The 13,096-nt window shown below is 37.3% G+C and overlaps 1 protein-coding gene across 1 annotated transcript in view; it reads right to left on the bottom strand.

Moving 5' to 3' along the window:
* The window catches only part of NKAIN2 (sodium/potassium transporting ATPase interacting 2), a 563,371-nt gene that overhangs the window by 269,723 nt on the left and 280,552 nt on the right, over positions 1-13,096 (bottom strand). The window contains exon 3 of the mRNA XM_076333525.1: positions 172-252. Within this exon, the coding sequence (XP_076189640.1) occupies positions 172-252 (81 nt within the window). The remainder of the gene's footprint in view (positions 1-171; positions 253-13,096) is intronic.

Below are 13,096 nucleotides of genomic sequence, written 5' to 3'. Positions count from 1 at the left end.
CTCATTGCTGTCTAGATTAAAAGTTTCTAACATACGCAGAATACTCCAAATTTCTATCATACTACCCTCATTCTAATAACACTAAGAGGATGAGTAAAACAGAACACAGCCTTTCGACTGGGGCATGTTAACACAGCGCTGATGGCTTAAATGTATCCAATGGTAAATTACCTTTGAAAGGTCCCCAGCCTCCAAATAGAAGCAGATAACAAACACGTTCCATGTAACCCAAAGGATCAGCCAGACAGCATACTGCAGGGAGGAAGAGAGAAACAGTGCATTAATAATTTCACTATCAGCTGAGTTAAACTTAGTTCATGAGACCAGTAGTTCAATCCAAGACAAAAACAGACTATAAATATGGTGCATATAAATAAAAATGTTACATATAGAAGAGAATAAAGAATAAATTCTTCCCTTTCACAGAAACAATTTAGAGTGACCTAGTGAGTACTCAGTCACACCAGAAAATCTGTATGTGAGAAAACAGTTGATAGATCTGACATTTGAATTTGAGACTAATCTGGATCTCTTATTATTGTTCTGTCCTGGTTTCGGCTGGGATGGAGTTAATTTTCTTTCTAGTAGCTGGTACAGTGCTGGGTTTTGGATTTAGTATGAGAATAATGTTGATAAACACACTGATGTTTTTGTTACTGCTGAGCAGTGCTTACACAGTCAAGGCCTTTTCTGCTTCTCAAAGCACCCCACCAGCGAGTAGGCTGGGGGTGCACAAGAAGCTGGGAGGGGACACAGATGGGACAGCTGACCCAAACTGACCAAAGGGGTATTCCACACCATATGACGTCATGCTCAGTATATAAACTAGGGGGAAAGCTGGCCGGGGGGGCCGCTGCTCAGGGACTGGCTGGGCATCGGTCGGCGGGTGGTGAGCAACTGCATTGTGCATCACTTGCTTTGTATATTCTTTTATCGTTATTATTATTTTCCCTTTCTTTTCTGTCCTATTAAACTGTCTTTATCCCAACCCACAAATTTTGCTTTTTTTTTCCGATTCTCTTCCCCATCCCGCCGCAGGGGTGGGAGTGAGCAAACGGCTGTGTGGTGTTTAGCTGCCTCCCAGGTTAAACCACAACATGTTCAAATGGGGAATACTGCAATATCAAGAGAGGCATGTAATATCAATTATATGTGAGAAGTGCAGAGCTGTTTATTCAAATGGTTATTCAAATATAACTTACTAAATAACAAAGTCTAATTGAAGTAGTCACTGGATTCTGCAACACTTTGGATTTAGTGTCAAGAAACTAAAACAATTTATAAGTTATTTTGCAGTACTTCTGCAAAGTATGGAGGGATTTGGTCATGACAGCTGCCTCTATCAATATATTTTGTGACATTCCAAAGCCTCATTCATAATTATTCAGCACCCTCAGGGGTAGACTGTATTTTAAATGGCCAATTTCTTTGGGTTTTTTTGTTTGTTTGGTTTTGTTTTGTTTTGTTTTCTTTTACAGTATATTGGAGAAGTATTCATGCTTAAGCAATATCTGTTCATTGGTGGTTGCCAAACTTCTTATTCACATATCTGATGTAAGTAATGGAGTACATGTTTTCTCTCCTTCTGTCCACTACTTTGCTTCTTTTTTGTATTCATAAGACCTTATGTGCTAGGACTGGAAATTACATTTCCCTGCCGTAATGTTGGAGGATCTTGTATAATAAAGTTTGACCTGCTGTTGCTACTCTTATCTACTGCTTGTGCTTGAGAACTTCCCTTGACAAATTATTCCATCATCTACTAAACCTTAGGATCTACAACTGTTTTTCTAATGGCTGTTGTAGCTATCCTCTAGTTGTTCACATTTCAATTCTGCACGTTTGCTAATTTCATCCCACAGACCGATGGCACTGCATATGTGTGAAATATGACAGAGACATGACACTATTCCCTACCTGTTATAGCTGAGGGCTATTTCCTCCTTTTATATCACCAATCCATTTCTCTCAAGTATTTACAGACTTACTCTTCTTGTTTTGTTGTCTTTTCTCCAAACTGTACTGATTAAATTTTGTTAAACTACTTTTCCAAATCAGGAAACACTGTTTTCTGCACACCTCTGTATTATATCACCTTCTGAATAAGCAGACAATATTTTAGACTGTACACTATCCATCCCTTACAAAAAATATACAACAAACCACTCTTTGTCATGAATGACAATCTCATTCTCTAAATTCAGTAACAACCTATGTAGGATTCTTCTTGCATTTCTCTTGGAAGTGCTGTTTTGCAGCAGATTGTCTATCATTCAACATGCCATTTTCTACTTAGTCTTCTAGATACTGTGAAAATAATACAAGTCCATCCTTTCTCAAGAAATCTAAAGTGAGACTATATCCGACATGACTAAAATTTAGGCCTGTTCCAATTTCTTATTTTTATAGATAACCAAATAATTGCCAACCAGCCTAGCTATTAGGTAGACAAAGTACAGATTTTAAAGAATTATGATAAATATTCTTTTGATCTAATGGAAGCTAACACAGTTTTAAAGGTTTGAATTGCTTTACCCAGAAGGAATTTTAGGTAATTTAAAGCATACAGATTACATATACTTTATAGGACAGCTTTTTCTGGTCCATAGATCTGGTCACAGCTCATAGATTTAAGTCAGGAGGGACCCTGTGGAGCTTACCTGGTCCAATCTCTGCTCAAAGCAAGACCAGCATAGATCAAATTGTGCAGGGATTTGTCCAGTTGAGGTCTGGATATCTCCAGGGATGGAGATTTCATGACCTCTCTAATGCACCTCTGCTCTTTGAGCGTAGGCTGCTCATAAAACTTTGGAACATAGGAACTTAATTCAGATGCATGGTCTTAACACACTCATTTTTTTAAAAAACCCAACACTAAGACATTAGGTATATTGAGCATTTCATTTTCCTGTAGCTTGCTCATGGTGCACCTGGCTTCACATGTAACATGGAGAGTTATAACTACCAGAACAAGAGAAGGAAACATTAATTTAGATTCAATAACCTTAATTTGGCATTTTTTTCTAACTTTGCAGCATTTTAACTTGCTGGATTTTGCCAATTATTTTAATACTTTAATGTTATATACAAGTATACATATATTCTGATGGAGTTAATACAAGTATTCCTTCTGACACATGAAGATAATTGGACTTCTTATAGTGAAAATATTAAATACTGCATTTAGACTGGTTTCCCAAAGAAATGAGACTTAAGCAGTAATATCCACGTGCGATATCTGTTCCCTTGAAATAACTTCTGTGCTCCTGAACAATTTTAAGCAAACTGGCCAAAGGGCTAGAATATTCAAAGATATTTTTTCACAAAAGTTTCAGGAAAATAGGCCTACAAATGGGAAAAGATACTCTATTAGAGAAAGACTTAGAAGATCATCTTTTATCAGTTAACATGAAGGGGAAAAAAATGCGGGAGAGAGCCACTGGAAACTAGGTTTCATTAAATCGTCTGTTCATGGCACAACTTGTCACATTGCATGTAAGCATCAGCTGATTAAAAAGCTCCAGTGCACAGCACATCCAGCAGAGCACGCCAAGGCACTTTGGAGCTGCTTATGCCGGCAGAGAGCCTTATGCTTACATGAAAAAGTGAAATTTCTTTTTTCCACTTTGTAGTCTATCACCAAAAAAATGACAAATTTATCTGACTTTTAGATACACTCTTTTAAAAAGCATCTGCTGTTATTGGACTACAGATAAGGTTTAAAAATGTCTTTTAAAAGTATGTTTTAAACTGCTTCCTTTTGAAATGTTATATTAAGTGTTTGCCGCCTGAATTGTGCGGATAAACACTGAGTATAATTATCCTGAAATACAAGGATGCTTCTGCTGCCCACTGCTTCTTATTTCAGATGCTTCAGATCTAGCACATCTCTTATCTCTGGATCACATGCAGTCATAAATGCCTCTTGTTGTCTATGTGCTTCAGCAAATTGTTGTGGAAATTCAGCTCTGAAGGTCTGTGACAATGAACAAATCCCTCTGGTACTCTCTATTATATGTATCTAATTAGAAACACATTTTAAAAGAGTTCTTCAAAGGTGTATAGCTGTATTTTTTTCTCATATGTGGGAGTTCAAGACAGCTGCATTATCTGACAGAAGCCACCACAACGCTACAGCAGTCACATTATCAACAAGACAAGAACGTTGATGAACACACACTTGACCAGGCAGGAGATACTGACAGGAGGCATAGCAATGACAACACAGCTTATTATTTTTATGGAAACCACACTGGAAAGAGGTATAACTGGAGGGCTAAGACTGAAGATTTAAATACTTATTATTTTGCAAAGTTGTAGCCAATCAGTAAAAGTTACTTTTTTCTGTAAAATGAATTATATAAATACAGCTCTTCTATGGTAGAATACGCTTACCATTCTTCAAGTAAACATGAATTTATAACCCTCTACAAAGAATTATGAGAAGAATTACCTACTTTATGATTTATTGATACTGTGTAGTTACAGGTTTGAAAATTCGCTATGAATCATCCCAAATTAATACAGGATGTCTTTTTTCTTGGGGAATAGAAAACTGAAATAATAAAATACTAGTAACAGTACTAAGAATCCATACATCCCTCTTCACACTTCTCTCAAAGTTGGTTAAGTTGCATTATCTCCATTTTACTAACAGGGAAACTGAAGGTCAAAGAAATTAAATGACTAGACTTAATTCTACAGCTCAATAGAAAAATGATCACAAGGGCACAAGAACCAAAGGTCCACGTAGCCCACTACTGCCTTTGATACAAACCTGGTCACCAGAACTCACTCATAATACTCTTGTCACTTTGCCTGAAGGAGAAATATGTCACATTCCTTTCAAGTATAAATAGTGAGCAACTCTGATAGCTATAAGCATTTTAAATTTAAGCATTTTTTTCACAGAACTTTACATGGCATTTCTCTTGCTCCCAAATTCTTTTTGGATATGTGAGTAAATTTCAATCACGTTTGACTGAGGGATACAAGGGCTCCAGACCTACAAGGTATTACCTTGTACAATTCAAAGCAATTTAATTGTTGCTGTGATTAGTGATTTGCTACTTATTTTCTCTTCAGAAATGTATACAGTTTTAGTTTTAGATTCTTCCAAATCTGAAAATATTATGCCTCGAGACCCTTCCATGCTCCATTCAGGAAAAAGAAACTAAGTGTATTTCTAAAATGATAATTACTACATTTGCCATAGTAATTTAAAATGTGATTGTTTATGCTACCTGGGCAACATTTGAGTTGTTCAAAGATTACCTTGAGCCCAGCATGTCTGGAAAGGAGCACCTCTTTCAAATAACACAGTATTACTATCCACGATATCAGTATCTTCACTTCTAAAGTTATCTTCCCCTAATTTATTCTGTCTGTGAAGATACATCACTTAGAAATGCAATTTTCAAACTTACCTTTTCCCCATCAAATCTGATAACAAGTGGAATTCTGAATACTTAGCACAAACTTACTATCTAAACTTACTGATAACATTCAGCTAATCTTTGAGGTGCCTACAGCTCTGCTTACCTTTGAAAAGCCCCTCTAAAACAGAAACAACTATTTGGCGGTCAGCTGTTCCCGAACAGCGAAGCCCATGGTTTAGTCGTCATAACTTTCTGTGGTGTTGCCTGGTCGAACCTCTTCAGCACCAAACAGCAAAAGTTCTGCCTCTCTTGTTTCCACCTTCCTGGAACTAGTAAAAGACCTCGCCTAGACTCCCCTGGGAGAAGTCCATTTGAAGTGGCAACGACAGCCGTCTACAAGGTGACTTCATGTGGCCACTTAGTAGGCACCATTCTCTAATTTAATTTGCCCTGTGCATTTTGTTGTTTCCTTCCCATTCCCATTGCCTGAGGCTTTCCCCTGAGAGCTGAGGAGGGTGTGGGCAGCACAGCATGGTGGAGAGTTCAGCTCTAGAAGCCAGCAGGAGCCACACCTCAGCAGGACACCTCCAGTGCAGAGCAGGATCAGAAAACACAGCCTGACTCCAACAAGGAATCAGGAGTTATAGCTTGAGTGGGACTCACTGGGCTCTTTTTTCTTTTGGCTTCTTCTGTTTTGTTTCCATTTTCTTGTGTGCCAGACTTATGCTGGGCCCAGAATGCACAGCAGAGATTTACTTTTTTTCTGAAGACATAGCTCCAACTCCTTCTGCATAAAAGAAGCTGGATTTCTACAGAGCACATTACTGCCGGAGTGATATCCATCTGCCCGCATTTAGATGTCTGCAATGCAGATGTCCTCCTCTGAGCAGTGTCTAGATCCCCATTACAGTCAACTGAGAGGAAGAGGCACTTCCAGGCCTCGGTTCATTTCTCAGTGTCTGACACAGATCACTCCACCCTTGCTGTTTGGAAAGCTAAACTCTTCCAAGACAAAATTCCTAATGACACAGAGCCCATTAAAAATCTTGTACCGGTGACATAAAAAAATGAGATAGTAACACTGCACTATGCAGATATGCACTCCCTTTTTTTCCACATAAACAAAAAGAACAAAGCAATTTAAACGTCATCAGTGTAAAATATCCCCAAAGGACTGCTGAAGAGAGATCTTCTGAGAACTATTGTCTCTTGTATCCTACACACACTGATGGTCCACTAATGCTTAAGCTTGAATCATTCATTTGTTCATTTTCTGTTTCCTGGATTCACAGCTCTTTATGTTTTAGTGGAAAAGATTGGAAGAAGTGCTAACATGGCACCTACTTTTGGCTACTGCATCACTTTCGTTTGTTTTTCAGCTTCTGTTTCAGTATCCAACTGTACCATCTTAAAATATTACCTTAAACACTAAATGACAAACCTCCATTCCAAGAACCCATGCACAACTCGGGAGACACATCAGCCCATTCATACAGCCTTCATAAGAAAGATACACAACATTTTCTCAGTCTAGTCACTCTATTCTTAATAAATAATGATTTCTTTTCATATGATGCTATAAGGGTGAATGGCCAAAATGTAAAAGTAAGCACACAGAAATACATAACTTACATTTTAGCATTGTTCAGTCAATCTACTATGTTACACTAGGGAGTTACAAATATTCTAGATCCCCAAATGAAAGTATTCTGTAACTAAGGAGTTACTTTAATAAGAGTTTTCTTTAAAAATACAATATTTCTGCCATTCTTCTTACAAATGGGGAGCAGAGAAATTTTCTTCTTGTCATCTCAAATTCCTTTCTTCTTGGGGTTTTTTTTGGTGGGTTTTTTTTGGTTTCTTCTGCTTCTGTATGTTAAAGCTCACAACCTTTTTAACAAAAGTGCATTTTATGTACTAAAGAAAGTAAGGTAAGGCAGAAATTTTAACAGGACATACTTATTTTATCTTTTTGACTTAGCAGTAGAGATTTAATTGGTTTGGTTTCACTCATCATTCAATTCCTATATTTCTTTTGATCACATCTTTGTTGTGAAACATTTACCAGCAGGAAGCAACTTCAAATATCTGAATACTCAATTTACTGCAACACAGTACATATTCACCCAGCTGCAGACACATACATATACATGCATATATTCACAGATGGATTGATATTATTCCTCTTATGTTACTTCCCTATTTTTTTCAGCATTCTTTCTTTTGTTTGTGGAAGAGATTATCAAGTCTCTCAAAACAGAAATGACTAATCAAATGTAAGTAAGTAACAGGAAAATGATATACAGACAATTCTCACTTAAATAGAGATCAAAATGCTTTCTTTATATCGGAACTCTATTTTTCAAGACAACCTGAGCTGATCAGGCAATAGTGAACTTTAAAATAGTGCTGTTTAGATCCTCTTCTACCCCTCTGCTTCAATTCCAACATGAATCTACCAGGATCTACCTCAAGAGCTACTAGAACTAGAAATCAATGCTATACAAGATCTAAAACTTGAAATCATGGCTGTGAAATAGCATTATTTTTTGAGCAGTTCTTATCAGCTGTTAAATTCATATTATAATTGACATAGAAAACAAGAAGGATAGAAATCAAAACAATGTGATTTTGGAGGTCATTTGGTTCTTCAGTGCAAGGGTTAGAAATATTCTGAAAGAATTTTTCCAAACCCTGCCTTCTTAAGTCACTAAGCATTTCAAGCCCTGGATCTCCTCAGCGTTCATACATAGTGATCAGTGTAGAAATTACATTCACAAGAATTCAAGCTGTCTTCTAGGGATATTTTTTACTATTAAATCTTAGGGGGAAACTGCAGGAATTGTTGCTGTAAAATTTCACTGTAACTTGTAGCACCACAGAACATTTTACCAATGAATTACTAATGAAAAAGAAACATGAACAAGATCACTGGCTACTATAAACTGCTACTGCTTTATCCAAGGCTTCACCTGAGAGTGGCTCTTACTATGGAATGAACCCGCTGCAAAAAAATCCCACACATTTAGCACAAAAATGATAGGTGGAAGAACAGTTTTACGTGTACAAGTCTGCCTCAGTTGTTAAGAAATATTTGGAAAAATGCTCAATAACAGATTGTGTAATTGTTTTTCTGCAGAATATGTTGATAGTCCCTTAGCAAGAAGTGGTGTCGCTCCCTCCCTGCCGTTGCCCAGTCTGGGGACCACCACCCTACCGAGAGCCTCCACTGATGGTACCTGTTTTTGAGAGCGGTCCAACAAGCCTCACTGACTGCCCAACCCCTCTGCCGAGTAGCAGTGCTTCTCTATGTGGACTCTGTGCTGTGCTCACCCTGCCGTATGCTTGCATTTCACCCAGGGTACACCAGCCTCACCAGCTGAGGACCACTTCTCTAGGTCCTTTTCAACCTCAGGCAGCCCTAGGAGGAACCTACCTATTCTGCTGAGTGACCAGACCTGGGTGGGAGCATTGTCTCTCCCTTCTGCTTGAATTGGACAATGTGCAGCCAGGAAGGCAAGGTGTTTTTGTCCAGATAAAATAAACATAAGAAATATATTATTGCTGTAATCTAATGAGAAGGGCTTCTCACTGGAAAGGTGGGAAGCCTTAACTTACTTCAGACATCAGCATATTGGTGGAGCTACACATGTATTGACTATTTCCTTGGTGTCTCAGCCTTTTCAGAAACACCCAAAAAGAAAAATCTTGATTGTAATTTGGTCATTGAACAGTTTATTTTAATGGAGTTTTTAGCAGCTGTGCCCATTTAAATTCCCTGTTAAAAATACAAATCAGGACACTCAGAATTCTTTCAGTGTTCATTTTTAACAGAATGCAAAAAATAAAATCAATAGATACTGTTGCTAGGAACAGAACTCTACTGACATTTATCTAGATTCTTTTATTGATGCTTCAGTATTTGAGTGCCAACTGCAACTATTTATAAAGGGAATCCATCTCCCTCAGTGAATACATCAAAATTCTTGCTAAAACTAAGCAACTTACAATAAGATCTTTCTGATAAATTGAGAGGTTTGTATTCAGCTTCCCAGGTATTATTTTCTTCCTTCCATTTGCTTTGACTTAAGGCCTTAACAGTCAAAGCCATGAGGAGCCTGACCATTGAGTTCACAGGGCTTTGAGTTTGGTCCTTGGTGTTCATATTTCAAAGGAGATTTAATTGAAGCTAAATATATATTTGTCATAGGAAAAATACGTGAGGACCATCAGGTGCTTTCTTACCTCTCTCTGAACTGTTTTCTAAAGCACAAATTTTCAAAAAATCCGAAGACCACTCCAAAATTTTGGGAAAAAATTGGGAGGTGGCTAAGATGCTAAGAGAGTTTGTGTTTCAGGGTTGGAGAACAGAGCACACAGACTTTCAAAGTCACTGCCTGGCAGCTTTGTTTTGGGAGGTTGGTGGCTGTTTTGAAAGTACCAGTCAACTGCAAAGGTCACTTCCCATTCTTTGGGGATAACAAACATACATAAATTGGATCTGCAGGGTGTTCGCTTTTAAAGGGATCCCAACTAGCACAGCTGTTTAGAGCGAACTGTACTACGAAGCCAGACTGAATTTTGTTTAGGAGGCTAAGACAGCTGGCGTGGATGGAGCCAAATTCTAGAAGTACAAAAACTAGCTTCATGAAACCATATGGTGAGCACAGGGTTAGATGCAACTTCCTTATGTAGGGGGTACATACCTGTGAGATTGTCACCATGCCCACAGGAGTGTGACTGACTCACTGAGTGACGCTAATGAGCCACAGGGACGAGCGGGAGGAGGACAAAGAACACAGTTCCCCTTCCTTTATTCCCTTCTGGTACATCTGATTGGCAAGACTGCCTAATTTGGCAAGATCAGTATGTTTTAATACAACATGGCTTTCTTTCAGTCTTTTTCAATCTTGAATGTATTCAATGAGATAAAAAAGAAATCTGAAGCTATTAACAATAAAATAAAAGTAGATACTCAAACATGACTCTTTCTAAAAGAGCATAAAATGCAAAATGGACTTCATTTTCTAATCTCTTCAGGGAAATTTAAGACTACGTGTGTCTAAAAAACATTCATTTCACACTGAAACCAGACTGCATATATTCAAAGGAAGTACTATTCTAAAAATATCTTCCTCATTTATCAATCAATCAATATTTGACTTTGCTCAAACCACCAGAACACATTACACTTTGTTTATTGGATGAATTATGGCCTTCCTCAGGAAGGTTTATACCTGGCTCTGTGTGCATGTTTGGCTCTGTATTATTCAGGAGACAAAGAAAAACGTTCTCTTAGCATATCTTAGGGAAAATCTTTTCCTTCACTTTCAACTTGCATCAAAAAACATTAGCTAAAAATATTGCATGCAATATGTTCTTCCAGTTCTGAGAATAAACTGGTGATATAATCCAGTAATTTTGTGGTCCAGCCCTCTTAATATACATAGACTGGGCAAATTCTATTTCCCTAAATGTGATACAATCCAAAGAATAGCATAATGTTCCTTATTTGAGTCTCTTTCACTCATGACGTAGCCTCCAAATCCTTCTTTTTTGGTAAAATTATGGTAATTGCGTTTCTCTGATTGAATCCAATTTTCTTTCTCTGAAAGTACCTGTTGCTTCTCTCCACTGCATATCTTGAATACCCTAAATAATGCTTTTGCTCCCCTTCCTCTGGAACTTCAGCTTGCAGCTAAGTTTTGGGTGAGAGCATATGCCTTTTTAGACTGAGAAAGGTTAGCTTTACTATTTCCTTTACTGTTAACCTTCTTGTCTCAAGTACCTTCTAGATCAAGCATTCTCAAAAAGTTCTTTATAGTTTAAAAATAAAACAGGAGAGATTTTCAAAGACCATCCAGGAGTAAGGCTGGTATCTCTGTAACTACAGATGCAAAAAACTCGGGACATTTAATCGTTAAGACATCACTGACTGGGAAGCCTGCCACTAACATCCACACTTGATGCACATACATTGTCTTTTGGCTCTCTACAGCTATGGCCATCTGCTTCAGTGGCATGATGCCCACTTATCAGCTAGTTGGACAGTTTCAGTATGCAGAGGTGCCAAATAAAGGTTTTACATGGGTAGCCTGTATAACCCTGAAAGCGCCATTTCTTTTGTAGGAAGAAGTGCTAGTGCTGAGATACTAATAGACTATGTGCAATTTTTTGCACTCACTGAAGATGGGTTTTGCCAAAACCATTTTTTACATCTCTTTTACAAAGGAAGATATGGTACTAGTAGTCAAAGGGAAAGAAAGCAGTGTCTACAGACAAGACACTGATGAACAAAGCCATTATGAGATGATCACAACATAAAATAAAGGACAAAAAGTCCATTTAAAAAAAAAATTTCAGACAGTATGGCAGATTAGGAGTATAGTTTAAGTATTGTGTACTATATGCCATTAATTCAAAGGACAAAAAAACATGCAAAAATACAACCTCACCTCATTTTACACATTTTGAAACAAGGAAAGCTTTGCAAATGCAGAAATTGGATCACACTGAGAGGGATTCAAACAGATTGTTATATGGCAACATATAGCTGAGATGTTCTAAATAGCCCTAGTTTGTCCTACAGAGATGACACGCCATTCCCACAGAAATTTAACAAACATATTTTTTTCCAGTTTGTGTCAGTAGTTTAGTGAATCTTTTAATTAAGAAACATACTATTTTAAAAATGTTTTTCCCCTCATTCCATGAGTCAGGGTCACAAACTTCCATGGAGACCATAACTGCATCAGAACTAACAACTACAATAGAATAAAATTGGATCTACATATAGAGATAAAAGAAGAAGTTGCAGCTATTTGGAATGTGAACCTTTCATCACAGAGTAGTCCCCAGTAAAAACATCACATTATTTCTTTAGGCATAAAAAAAGTCTGTCATTTTCACATTCTCAAGAGAAATTTAGCGGAAAATGGTTCATGGAAACATTACTTATTGCCTGTGATGAAACAAAAAAAAAAAAAATACAAAGTACTGATTATGGGGTGAAATCAGATAGTTAAAATAGTTCTGGCAAGAAACAATTACAACTTCAGACGATTATTTTCTACAACAAACTGGTGATTAATCAAAGACCTAAAGGCTGGGGACTTTTTGAAAAAGATTTAGGAAAAAAAAACCCTCTGGAGTATAGTGTTCTAGAGTTCTTGTAAATCCATCATTAAAATATGTGGATAGTGTAGAAAATCAAATTAAAATATAGCTACAGTTCTGTTTGGATGTATCACCTCAAAAAAAAAATTTTTCAGCATAGATGTTATTTCAAGCTGAAGCTAGACTACATATTCTTTTTATAGCAGTCCTAACTCAGCAAATTGGAATCTAAGGAGATTATTTAACCTTTAAATTAAATAAGTCTTTAAAAAAATTCTTGAGAATTACATGATGAGGGAATTAATCTGACTTGCAAGGTACAAGACACACAAGAATTTGTCATATATCATTAATACAATCAATTACAGCATAATTTCTGATAGAACAACATTAGGAGATATAGCAAATACAGCCAAGAAACCCAATGGTATGACTACAGGGTCCGAAAGCTGCCTTGAAACATAAGATTACACAATTTTGCTTTGCTTTGAGAGGGGTGTTGGGCAAGATGACTTTCCAGGGCTCCTCCCAACCCAGCTTTTCCTCCGATTCTTTGATTCTTATAGATCTTTCTTGGCATTATGACCCTATGCACAGCTCAG

This window comes from Aptenodytes patagonicus, chromosome 3 (assembly GCF_965638725.1).
Source record: "Aptenodytes patagonicus chromosome 3, bAptPat1.pri.cur, whole genome shotgun sequence".
NCBI classification, from domain to species: domain Eukaryota; kingdom Metazoa; phylum Chordata; class Aves; order Sphenisciformes; family Spheniscidae; genus Aptenodytes; species Aptenodytes patagonicus.
Note: the sequence above shows the minus strand (reverse complement) of the source record. Positions and strands in the feature narration are given on the sequence as shown.